Source organism: Pseudonaja textilis, chromosome 3, assembly GCF_049901715.1.
Source record: "Pseudonaja textilis isolate UNSWEBS1 chromosome 3, rPseTex1.2, whole genome shotgun sequence".
Classification (NCBI taxonomy): domain Eukaryota; kingdom Metazoa; phylum Chordata; class Lepidosauria; order Squamata; family Elapidae; genus Pseudonaja; species Pseudonaja textilis.
In genome coordinates, this window is record NC_141992.1 from 100,966,378 (window position 1) to 100,979,408 (window position 13,031).

The window sequence follows — 13,031 nt, forward strand, 5'->3', positions numbered from 1 at the left end:
TAACAAGATAAAAACAATGCAGATATTAGAAAAAGAGACAAAGAAAATAAAAAAGAACAAAGAGGAAGAAGGAAAATAGAAAAGAAAGAAAAATGAAAAAATTATAAAGAAATGGCTTCCATTCTTTTTGACAGAAGTTATAAATGCATTTATATTTTACCCCTTCTCTTTAAGGTTACATCATCATTTCCTTTTTTAAATAAGCTACCCTTTCTAATCTTCAAATCCATAAATCACAAGTTCATTTTTCTCTTTTTTCAGCAAAAAGTCCGAAGTGTTTCCTGTCACTGATAAATGTACTTGTTGATCTTTTTTTAATCAAACAACTTTACACTGCCCTCTCTGCTAGTTCTGTCATCTTCACCAACCATTCCTCCCTTGTGTGTATTTTAAAGTCTTTTATTTTTGCTGGTATACTAATAGCAGTAATTGTATTTAAGAATAAATCCATAGCTCTTTTCTAATTGACTCTCCCTTAATCCCAGCAAGAAACATTCTTTCATTTTCCATTTCCATTCTTTGTTAACATCTTTGTCTTTTGTTTATTAATTTTAAAACCAACTAACACTATTAAATCCTTTAGTTTTTCCATTTCTTCTAGAGGATCTTCCAACATTATTACCAGGTCATCAGCAAATACTCTTAAAAGGTTTCTCTTTAAATATTTAAATAATCCAGCAATTCTCTCATGTTCAATGCTTCCAGCTTTCATTTAGATTGAGGAATTGAGTCTTTTCCAGTGCACTGAGGGAAGAAAGGAATAATAATGGGCATCTCGATTCTAAAAATCAGAAATTAGACAGAAGCTGATTCTGACACAGAACACAGCTGAGACAAGAGAGGCTGGACTTTCTTGTTAGAATATTAGAAGAATATACCTGACAGCAACTGAGACAAGGAAGGTTAAGACTTCAAGTGAAAACACAGGAGAAATGGAGATGGAGTGAAGAACCTGGGCTGATTAAGCCTCTTGGCAATTTATAGTAATATCCCAAAAGGAGAGTATCTGTCAAGAAGACTATAAAGGTATCCTTAATCTTTTCCATATTTAGAAAGGGTAGTTCAAAAGGGAGGAAACAATGGGTGAGGCACTCCAAAGAGCCATCCCTTCCTAAACCTGCATTGATCTTAAAGAATTAAATTTAGGAATCCTAAAACTGAACACTCAGTAATATTTATCTACAGGCAAAGGCCTCTGGGCAACAGGAGGTTGGCAGGGAAAACAAACAAAAGAGAAGTTCTATTTCCATTTGTTTAATTTCCCCCTTGAGAAGCTTGAGCGGTACAACTGAGCTAGTCTTCAATCAATCATATAGCCATAGCCTGGGCTTCACAATAAAAGAGTAAGATAAAACTCTAGAAAATCATTTTAAGTATGCATTTAGTATGAATGGCAAATCCAAAACACACACTCTTTAAAAGACTAAAAACAACCATTAAAAGTCAATAAACAAAGATATCTAAATCTATCATTCAAAAATATCCCCCAGATTGTTAAATTATAACTGCCTTGATTAAAACATTTGAGTGAATAAACATGGTTTGATCTGGCCCTGAAAGGGCAAGAAGGGAAAGTGGTAAGACTTAGTGAACTTTCCTAAGAGGACATTTCACAATATGGAGCCACCACTGAAAATGCTTGCTTACCTCAAATAATCATTCAGTTAGGCTCAAAATATAGAGAAATATAGAGCAAGGCCTCTGACAAGGTCCTTGGAGTTATTTTCCTAACCAGGAAGTGATTGGTAGATAAAAGCTAGTGTTTTTAAATTAAGTTGTTTCTGTTGCAATCTTCTATTGTAGACCCCTTTTGTTTAATGCAAGATAATGTAATGATAGATTTATCTAGAAAAAAAAATATTTAAAGCAAATCAAGTTTAAAAACAGAATTGAGTGAAATCTATAAAGTCTATAAAATGCATGGGGAGTTGTTAGGTGAAAGTATAGATTCTCTTTGAAAAGCCAGCATAGAAATGTCTCAGCTAGAGAGACTGCTGTTTGAATTTAACACTGACAATTTGCTCTGAAATGGAGATGTTTTTATGCTTTCCTTCCAGGACTACTAATGGTAGAGCATTAAAGCAAACAAGGGACAAAATTCTATAATGAGAGTGAAGATACTTCCTTGTAGTAAGGAAAAAAAACAAAATAGCAGTTTTGCAATTCCAGAGGATTCCTGGTACACAGTAATGTATTTGTGAGCAGAAAATGATGTTAAAAACTTAGATCTGTAAAACAAACCACTCAAAGATCAATGAACTTTGAAACCCACAGAATAGCGGAGTAATTGAACCATGAATATGAAAAAAATAGCTGGCAGCAAAAAGAAAGAAGGAAAATTGTGGGGAGAGGAAATTGTACCACAAAAGCAAGATACGATTCTATCCTGCAGATGGATATTGAGAAAGAGAAAGTGTACCACAGGGTTAGGGCTAGGGCTACTGAATAATGGCCGCAAAAATGAGGTTGACAACTAGAAAGCAACAAAGATAGGTTGCTGCAGCTTTTCCCTAGTATCTAATGTCATCCAGAGTTTTGAATTTTTGCAACCCAGATAGCAGAGTTCTATTAAAACTGTTCTCTGCTGTTCGGTATGGAGTGGGATTAGGAGGAAAAAGATAAAAGAGACTTCCTTCTTTCTCACACACTTACACCCCACCCCCAAAACACATAGTACAATAAAAGAATCAGCAGTATTTTAGTTGTGAACCTGTTAGGAAGAAAGGAGGATAATGTACGTTTCCTTCCCACATATCATCTTCTCCTTCCTTCCACGTGGGAGGAGAGTGTTTGTTAAGAGATGAGATGTTGTTCTATGTTGTCAGCCGTCAACCTTCTCTCCCCCACCTCCCCTGCCTTCATCTCACCATGTAATATAAAGTTGAGAAGATGGGTCCAACAGTTGCATCTTTTATTTATCACAGGTAGATTCTTGCTGTTTGCCAGAATTGACTAAGCATCAGGAAGCAAGTTGCCATGAGTAGCATTTCAGTTGGGCAAATTCTCAGATTAGAAATCACAGGGAGCCTGATAAATCAACATGGGCTCACAGTTTGGCAGTATGTTCCATCCCTTTTAAGGACAATTCTTCTACCTATCCTTGGCAAATGACTTTTCCCATTTTGTTGAAAGTTACCATTTGCAGTAATTTGACTTTGGTGCACTCATAGATATATACCAAATAGTAAATGATGGTTTTGAGGGTTTGAAGAAGAAGAATAGTATTATAATACTAAGAATAGTATTATTTTGCAGAATAGTATTGCTGTTTTAATGGTGACATTATAACATTAGCACTTGAACTTATATACCATTCCATAGTGTTCTACAGCACTCTCTGAGCAGTTTACAGTGTCAGCCTATTGCCCCCAACAATCTGGGACACATTTTACCCATATTGGAAGGATGGAAGGCTGAGTCGGTCTTGAGAATCAAACTCCTGGCAGTCAGCAGAATTAGCCTGCAACACTGCATTCTCACCACTGCACCAAGGGGTTCTTATGTGATAGGCATTATTTAATACACAAAGACTGTACAGGTGCAATAAAACCCTTAGGCCCTAAGTCTTGAGTAGTTGCCCAGAATCACATTGGTAAGAAGAGCGGCCGTAGAAACTGAAATAAATAAATACACCAACAAACTCTTTAATTAATGTAGACAGCATTTCCATTGCAAAATTTGACATTGCCCCATTAGATGTTTAAAGTGAGACTGTACATACAAACCAGGACATGCAAGTTGAGACCCTAGAGTTAAGCTATTGGAATGACAATGAATATGCTGTGCACTTTTTCAACAACAATGCATAAGAATGGAATGCTCCAGCGGTGGTCCTCAGAAGGAGGATGTTCTATGAAATATTAGGGAGTATGCAAACTCGTATTAAAAATCTACCCCAAAATATATTAGAGAGCTTTCATGTAGTTTGCTAAGGTTTCCCCCCCCACTCCCCCATTTTTTTTTCCTATGTAAAATTCTTTCAGATGTTCTTTTCTTGCTGGCAGTAAAAAGTGGGAGGACCTCCTTAAGGCTCAACATGTTACAAAAAAGATCATGGTGGCCACCACAGCATCAGAGACTTGTCTACTTGTGACTTATTCTAGATGTTTCGGGATATTTTTTTAATTTTGATTAAGTGTGAGGTTAAGGATTTAGATTTGTGCCAAAATTGGGGAGGGAAAAACTCTGGGGGATTTTAATGAAACTTTTGATTACCTCCTCATCCCCCAGTACAAGTTTTTCTGAAAGAGTACTTTTGTATAGTATCTACCAAGAATGCTAGAAGGAAAACAATTGTAATGTTTTCCAAAAGATCTCCCACACTTCTTGGGGAGGTGGGGGGGTAGAGTTCATAATAAAATCTCAAAAATACAGGTAGTCCTCAACTTACAACAATTCGTTTAGTGAGCATGCAAAGTTACAATGGCACTGAAGAAAATGACTTATGACTTATGATCGTTTCAGCATCCCCGTGGTCATGTGATTTACATTCAGATGCTTGACAACTGGCTTATATTTACTACGGTTTGCAGTGTCCCAGGGTCATGTGATCCCCTTTTATGACCTCTTCTGACAAGCAAAGTCAATGGGGAAGCCAGAATCACTTCACAACAGTGTTACTAATTTAGCAACTGCAGTGATTCACTTCAAAAGAAAAGTCGTAAAATGGGGGAAAACTTACTTAACAAATTTCTCACTTAGCAACATAAATTTGGGACTCAATTCTGGTTGTAAGTTAAGGACTACCTGCATACATTTTATTGCCACCCTCTTCCATCCCCATCTCCCAAATTATAAGATACAAACTTGATATTAATACCATCAGTGTATCTTTGGAGCAGGAGGAGCCTCTGTTATCACAACTGTGGATTGAATTTAACAGAGTTGCAATTTGCCGGGAATGGGGAAGAATCTCTTTGGCTTTTGGTGCAGTTGAAATACTTTTCACCTGCCAGGATTTTCCCAATTCCCCCCGGAAACCAATTCCTTAACTTCTCTTTTCCCATTTATTTGATGCAGCAGCATGTTAAATGTTGCCATCCTGCAGACACCAGGACATTAAGTGGCCTATAAATTGTGTGTCTCGGGGCCACTTTTCCCTGTGATGGATGCTGTCCAGAATGCTCATGAGCGACCATTTGGTGGAAGAAACACCCCCTGGATATGGAGCTTCTAGGCCACCTGGCATCTATTCTAAGAACACAAACATCATGATGAATCACATTTCTTGGGCTTCTTAGCACCTGAGTTGATACTTTCAAACGAAAATGACAACAACCCTGAGATATGCTTGGAAAATCAATAACAGGAGGAAAAACTTCCAATAAATAGTTGAAATTTTTAATGCAATAGAGTTATAAGATAGACAGGTTTATATTCTGAGACAGTCTTGGAGCATCACAAAAAAAGAAAGTACATAACAGAAAGCCTTAAAAATATCAAAACAAACTCTGCCATATATATATATATGCACACACACACACACACACATATATATATAATCTACTTTCTCTTTGTGATGTTTGAAGACTATATTACCTGGCTTGGAATACAAACCTTTCTATCTTATAACGCTGTTGCATTAAAACTTTCAACAGTTTACTGGAAGATATATAGAAGGTGTGTTTTAAATTCCACAGTCTGGGAAATATTCTCAAAGGTCCATAGCATGACATGAGAACATCTGAATAACTTTATTTTTAATATTTTAAGACCTCTAGCACCCAGTACTCAGAGACAATAGTGTTCTGCACTTATTTGCAGTGTTTCATTAAATAGTTTCCAGAACTTGCAATGTTACCTAATCAACCCAGATGTTCTTAGGAACCTCAAAGCCCAAGTTCAGTAATGGCTGGGTCAGTATCATTGCAGACATCCATCATTCTCTCATTTTCTTTCTCATTCCTTGCCTTTATTAAGGAAACTCCTTCCTCCATTAATACCAGGAAAATGTAGAATTATTTGCCATGTTTGTTCCATACTGCAGTGCTACATTAGAGTCACTGTGGGGAATTCTAAATGGAGAGAGTTAACCAATTGCCTTTTGGGAGGGGCAAAGGGGAGGAGGGACTATGAATTTAACAGAGGTATCAATTGCAGAGGTTGAAGATATCCCAATGTATCCCACTTCGAGCTGAGTTGATGTGGTCTTTATTCATTATTAAGAAGGTATGAAGTGAGCCAAGGATATAGCATTAATCATTGTTTTTACAATTCCAGGGCAGTTGGATTACCTCCCCCATTGCAGCAGTCATGGTAACTTTAGCCTGGAAACCTGTGGGTGCATCTGTGATGAAGGCTGGGCTGGGAAGAATTGCTCTGAGCCTCTCTGTCCCCTTGGCTGCTCTAGCCGGGGTGTATGCATTGATGGCCAGTGTATTTGCGACAACGATTATAGTGGGGAGGATTGCTCCGAGGCACGTTGCCCAACTGACTGCAGCTCCCGAGGACTCTGTGTGGATGGAGAATGTATCTGTGAAGAAGGCTTTGCCGGAGAAGACTGTAACGAGCTCAGATGCCCAGAGGACTGCTCAGGGAAGGGAGTCTGTGCCAATGGAACTTGCATCTGCCAAGAGGGCTATGTAGGGGAAGATTGTGGGCAACTGAGGTGCCTCAATGCTTGCAGCGGGCGTGGATTCTGCCAAGAAGGCCTGTGCTCTTGTGAGGAAGGTTACCAAGGACGGGATTGTTCAGCAGGTATGCCAGACTGTAACAGTTAAGATAATGGATAAATATAAAGCTCAAAGGGCTCCTAGCAAACTTCAGGCCTTACTTTGTCATTTTTAGAAATCTGAAGCATTTTTTTTTAAAGGAGCATTTGCCAAGGAAATTGTTGGGCCTAGTATATACATACAACCAGATCCACTAGAAGTTAGTGGATTATGTATCTTTTTAAAAAAAAAAACACTGAAAAGGGTGATTTTTCATGGACATTGTTGACTTAGGGGCAATGAGATGCTTGAGGACTTTGCTCAATCCTCATTTTTAAGTAAACACATAATTTGCATTCCTCACAATACAGACAGTCATTAACCTCCAATTTTAATCTCCAATATCATTACTCTCCAATTTCTCATTTCTCTACAACAAATAAACTTTAAAAGCATATAAAATACATACTTAAGACAATCCAAGTTAAAGAATGCATTTTACCATAGAAAAAAGAAAATATTTTAATATGGAAAATCATGGGATAAATGCATTTTCTTTAAATATGCAGTCATATCAAAACAGGAAGTAGGCATATCGATGCATCCATACTGCAAGACATCTAGTAATAAAGTATATTAGTGAAAGAACTTTATTATTGAAGCAAGCCTCACGAAGTTGTTAAAACAAGTCTAGAAGTGAGCAGGCTTCTCTTCCAAGGAGCTCCTAGTCCAGCGGTCACTAACTGGTGGGCTGCAGCCCTGTAAGAAAATTTTGGTGGGCTGCAGAGAAATCTCACCCCCAGAGCACCCCCCTCAAAGCAATTAATCCAGGCTGAGCAGAAACACGAGGCTGCGCTGCCCACATGGCCTGTGGGAACCCTCCCCGCTCACTCACTCTTTACCTGGCAAACTTGCCTGCTAAATTGCTATTTTTCCTTTTTCTGACCATCAGCTGTTCTGCTGTGCTGGGAGATTTAGATTAGCTAGAAAGCAAGAAATGGTTGGATTTCTTGCTTTCTAGCTAGTCTTTAGATCTTCGGCTCTGCTTTTAAGCATGGCTGAACCTCTCTTAGGACTGTAGGTTCTATTATTCAGTGCAGACTCACAGCAAGCAAATTTTATGTGACAGACTCAAGTAGCCGATGGCAGATAGATAGATCACTGAATGATTTTGTGAGCAACTCAATCTGCCTGCCTGCTTTGCCTGATTCTGGGTAAAAGTTGCTCTTTTTTTATAAAAAATTCAATATTTATATAGTGTGTTGTAAGTTAATTTTGTGAGTTTACTTGCAAGGAAATTTTATGTGACAGACTGAGCTAGCCGATGGTAGATAGTTAGATCTCTGAATGAATCTGTGATTCTGTGAGCAACTCAATCTGCCTGCCTGCTTTGCCTGATTTTGGATAAAAGTTGCTCTTTTTTATAAAAAAAATCAATATTTATATCAATATTTATAATATTTACAAACAAGCCATGCCCAGCAGGTCAAATGACCACCAAGCCACACCCACAAATTAGGCCTTGCCCACAGAACTGGTTAGTGGTCCTCGGGATTTAAAATTATGAGTTTGGTGGTCCCTGAGGTCCAAAAGGTTAGCGACCCCTGTTCTAGTCTATATTTGGTAAGAAGAAAAGAGGAGGATCCAGATAAGGTCAAAAAGTCGAGAAGGTGGCCACAACAGTACAATCTAAGCATCACCTGTTTGTTTATATACTGCTGCAGATACCCCTAGTGGAGAGGAAAGGAGATGCCTAGCTCAGAGGGACCATATAGAGTTATATTTTGCAATGCAACCGAATGCAAATAAATCCTGGAGTTTTATTTTCTTGCTACTTGTGCTTATTTGTCTGCCTTCCTGGGTAGACTAGACAGGAAACATTACTAGATGAGCTAATTGTACTTTATTGTAAGACCTAACAGAATCTTGCATGCAACTCTAAAAGTACAAATCTTCTGCTCTCTCATTTGCAGCCTGAGAAGCTAGGGAGGGTGGCTTCTGACCATTGCGCAACTGTGGATTCTCTTATCTCTTCCCTAGAGAGCATGTCTTCACCCCACCAGTGCTCAAGATCTTTCCTATATCTTTCCCTTATGTTTTCCAAGAGCGAACAGACATTTTCTGCAAGAGTTTAATTGCTTTCTCTGAATATTGTTCCTTTTTCATTCAAGGACTGAAGACTTACCACAAATCAAACATAGCTACCCCAAACTTCAAGGCTGGACTCTGAAGTCTCTAGGAAAATAATGTCATAGTAGACCCAAAGGCCAATGCTCTGTAAAGTTCCTGAAGCAGAAAAACAAAGAAAAGTCACTCAGCTAAATAAACAAAAGATTAGGAGTCATAGCACAGAATAATTGTGCATTCTTGATAAGGAACTTTACTGGCCAATATGACTTGAATGGTAGCAAAAGATCAGATGATGTCAAATAGTCTTTTCAATATATTCTTTTTATTCTGTGAAAAGACTATGCTGAAAATATTGTACTTATTTCTAGGTACTACTTTTAAGGAAGGACATTGACAAAATAAGAGCAAATGGCTTAACTTACAGGAAAGTAGATTTCAATTGGTCATCGGGAAAAATTCAACAATAAAACCCTGTGAACAATGGAACAGGACAGATTGCCCTAGGAATTAGTGGACTGTCTTTTGCTGGAGGTGTCTAAATGAGGTGGGGAAGCTCTGGGGCAGGGATGCTACAGTAATGGATTCATTTGGGTACTGGGTGGGATTACCTATCCACTACCTAAATGGGGTAGGGATTGTGAAGAATCAGACACGACTTAATGATTGAACAAAGGGACTAGATAATCTACAAAATTTCTTTTACCTTAGATCAGAGGTGGTATTCAGTAAGTTCTGACCAGTTCTGGAAAAGCGATAGCGGAAATTTTGAGTAGTTCAGAGAACCAGCAAATACCCCCTCTGACTGGCACCGCCCCCATCTATTCTCTGCCTCCTGAGTCCCCGCTGATTGGCTGGGTCTTCTTTTGTTGCCCTGCACAGGAGAACGGAGCTGAAAAGCAGGTTAGTGGGGTGGGGAGAGAATGGAATTTTCCAGTATCCTTCCCCTGGAGTGGGGTGGGAATGGAGATTTTACAGTATCCTTCCCCTGCCATGCCCACCAAGCCACACCCACAGAACCAGTAGTAAAAATATTTGAATCCCACTACTGCCTTAGATTCTATGTTTTTACAAAGAGGTCTTATTGAAATAGGCTAGCTGTTGAGTTATAACTTTTATTACATGGGAGATTGAAACTGACAAATATTAAGAAATCGACAGATAAGTAACAAAGCTCCAGTTCAAGGACCTGTGTTATATATTCTGGATATTACAGTGAGGTAAAATGTGATTGCAGCTTCTCATGGCAAATCTTCACCAAATCCCTTAAGAATACTGATGCAGAATTATGCAAATAGACCCACTCTTCCCCCAGTAAAATAGTGGAGACCTGCTGTTCTCAAATACTGTCAATGAAATATTATGTAAATACTATTATTACACCCTTTCTTCTTTTCTACATAAAATAGTAAAAGTTCTGCTCTTGTTAAAAAAAAATCAAGCTGACCTTGTGGCAAGGTATGAAAGTGCTATTATGTGGTGGAAGGAAGAAATGAGCCATTAAGGAGAGATTTGGACAAGGATTTTAATACTCTAGAGACAGAGGGAAGCATGTAACCCCAATAATCCCATCATGAATTTTAGTATGAGCTGCATCTATTTCTTGACCTGGCCTATCTCAAAGGGCTGACAGCTTTGCTCTTCTCTGCTCTCCTTTATTGAAAGGCTAGAGAGATGTTACTAGCAAAATCAGAGGAGGGGAGAGATGGAGGGTAGGAAAGGAAGCCAGAAATAAAATGCTAACAAAGAGGGCAAACCATGAGAATAACAAGGGCTTCAGGGGATGCTGGAAAGTGACCAGAGGAAAGAGCAGCAACCCATGATTCCCACAACTTCCAGCACAATCCCTAATCATATTTGCAGCAGGTCACTGGATCTCACCTTCAAGATAATCTAGCTGCCTTTGAAGACCACTTGAATATTGTAGCTGGTACAAAATGCTTGTTAACCTGCTTGCTAACTGGCACTTGTTGCCATGAGCTGTGAAACTTGCATTAATTTCCAGTGAGTTTCTGGATGCAATCCAAAATGCTTTCACCTATAAAGTCCTGCATGGCTGGACAGGTGGGTACTTGCCAAACCACCTTTTCCCAAAATTAAGCTCTTTGATACATTCTTTCAAAAAAAACTGCTAGTAAAAAAACTGCCATTTTCAGGTGGCAGTTGGGGTGTAAAATTCAGAAATGCTGTTTTGTTTTGTTTTGTTTTAGTTATGGCCTCAGTCCTGTGGAATAGCTCCCTTTAGAAATTAGACTAGCAGTCTTTTGAACATCTTCCAGAAACTAATGAAAACAGAGCCCTTCTGGAGAATAGTATGTTTATTGTTTTAATTGTTGTTGCTTCGTTTTTAATTTTTATTTAACTTAATTAGTTTTGTTTTTGTGGACATTACAATCATTATCTCTCTTTAATTGTTAATCACCAAGAAACCCTGTAGATTACAGTAGTATGACATGTAATAAATAAATGAATCATAAATATCTGTGATAGAAGCATTGTAGAAGAACAAAGGATTTTGATTCCAACCTTTAAGAGTATCAAATCCACTTCTAATATCTGAAAATGTTGTTGTCAGTCCCTGTATTTCTGATAATCAGCAAGGATTACTCAGTGGCACAGAGCTATTAACAATGAATAACAGGCATTTTTGGAAGAGTCCTACATGTTGGGTGATTTATACCATTCCTCAGTTAAGTAATACAGTGCCCTAGTCTCTTCTCTGTTTTCTTTTTTCTTTCAAAAGAGCAGGAGGGCTGTAATCCTAAGGGCTTTTCTACTTTTGCTTCGAGGAGAAGGCTATTTAAACAGTAGGAGAAAAGTACTGTTTCACATTTCTCATTTCAAATAGTAAGCTTAATAAAGGTGAGAAGAGGTCTTGTGGGAGACCACTCCTTCCTAACTCAAGGCAATTTCATCTTGCTAAATGAATTGTCCAAAGAGAATGAGGCAAAAGAAGTAATGACCAGAAACAGCATTTTTCCTGCTAACGTTTTCCAGAAGTCTGCCTCTTTCCTTTTTGCAGAGGAAAATAAAGAGAATAACAAGAGTTGAAAGGGGCTTTGAAGGTCTTCTAGTCCAACTGCTGAAAACCCTATATCATTCCAGACAGTCTCTTCTTGAAAATATCCAATGATGGAGCACCCACAATTTCTGAAGGCAAGCCATTCCACTGAATAATTTTTCCTGTCAGGTTGGAATGCTCTTTAATTACTCCTTGCCCTCAGGTGCTTTGGAGAATGGGTTGACCTCCTGTTCTTTGTAACAATCCTTCAAATATTGGAAAACAGCTATGTCACACCTAGTCCTTCTCTTTGTTAGACTAGACATACTCAGTTCCCTTAACTGTTCATCATATGATTTAGCCTGCAACACCCTTATCATCTTTGTTGATCTTCACTGCACTCTTTCTAGGGCCTCAGCATCATTTTTGTATGGTGATGACAAGAACTTGATGAAGTATTCCAAATGTGGGCTCACTGATGCACTATAGGGAGGTATTTTCTGTGGTCTTGATGCTATCCTTGATGAAGCCTAGGCCTCCGTGGGCTTTTTTGGCAGCTGCAGCAGACTGCTGACTCATTCTTAAGTGGTGGTCCATCAGGACATCTAGATCCCTTTCACAGGCACTACTGTTCAGCTATGTATTCCCTCTTCAATACCTGTGCATTTTGGTTTTTCTTGCCTAGGTGGAAGACCTTAATTTTCTCACCACTGAATTGCACGTGGTTTAATAGGGCCCAGTGTTCAAACCTGTCAAGATCCTTCTGAGGCGACCTTGAGGCTAGTTCTCCCATTAGGTATCATCTGCAAATTTGATGAGTTCCCCTTGATCTGTTTTTTTTTTTTTAAAGAACGGTTGGCTTTTATTCTTTTCTAGGTGTTCTCAGATCTGTTACTTAATCAGGTTTTCCAGGATTTTCTCAGGTATTGATGTTAGGTTGACTCGTCTGTAGTTTCCTGGTTCTATTTTTTCCCTCTTTGAAGGTTGGAACTACATCAATTATTTTCCAGTCCTCTGGTAACTCCCCAGTGCTCCAAGAGCTTTGAAATATTGGTTCAGTGGTTCCAAGATCAGACTGTCAGCTGCTGAACCCTGGGAAACAATACATCTGGTCCTGGTGATTTGAACTCATCTAGAGTTGATAGGTATTTTCTTATCATTTTCTTGCCTATTTTTACTTGTATTCCTTTTCTGTCTTCCACGATATACTGCTTTTAATAGGTTAGTCTGGTTTTTTTTCTTTTTGTGTAAAG

The 13,031-nt window shown here is 38.6% G+C and overlaps 1 protein-coding gene across 3 annotated transcripts in view; it reads left to right on the top strand.

Moving 5' to 3' along the window:
- The window catches only part of TNR (tenascin R), a 497,168-nt gene that overhangs the window by 398,338 nt on the left and 85,799 nt on the right, over positions 1-13,031 (top strand). For all 3 annotated transcript variants that reach the window (XM_087930476.1, XM_026703463.2, XM_087930477.1), the window contains one exon: positions 6,220-6,696. In XM_087930476.1, the coding sequence (XP_087786602.1) occupies positions 6,220-6,696 (477 nt within the window). The remainder of the gene's footprint in view (positions 1-6,219; positions 6,697-13,031) is intronic.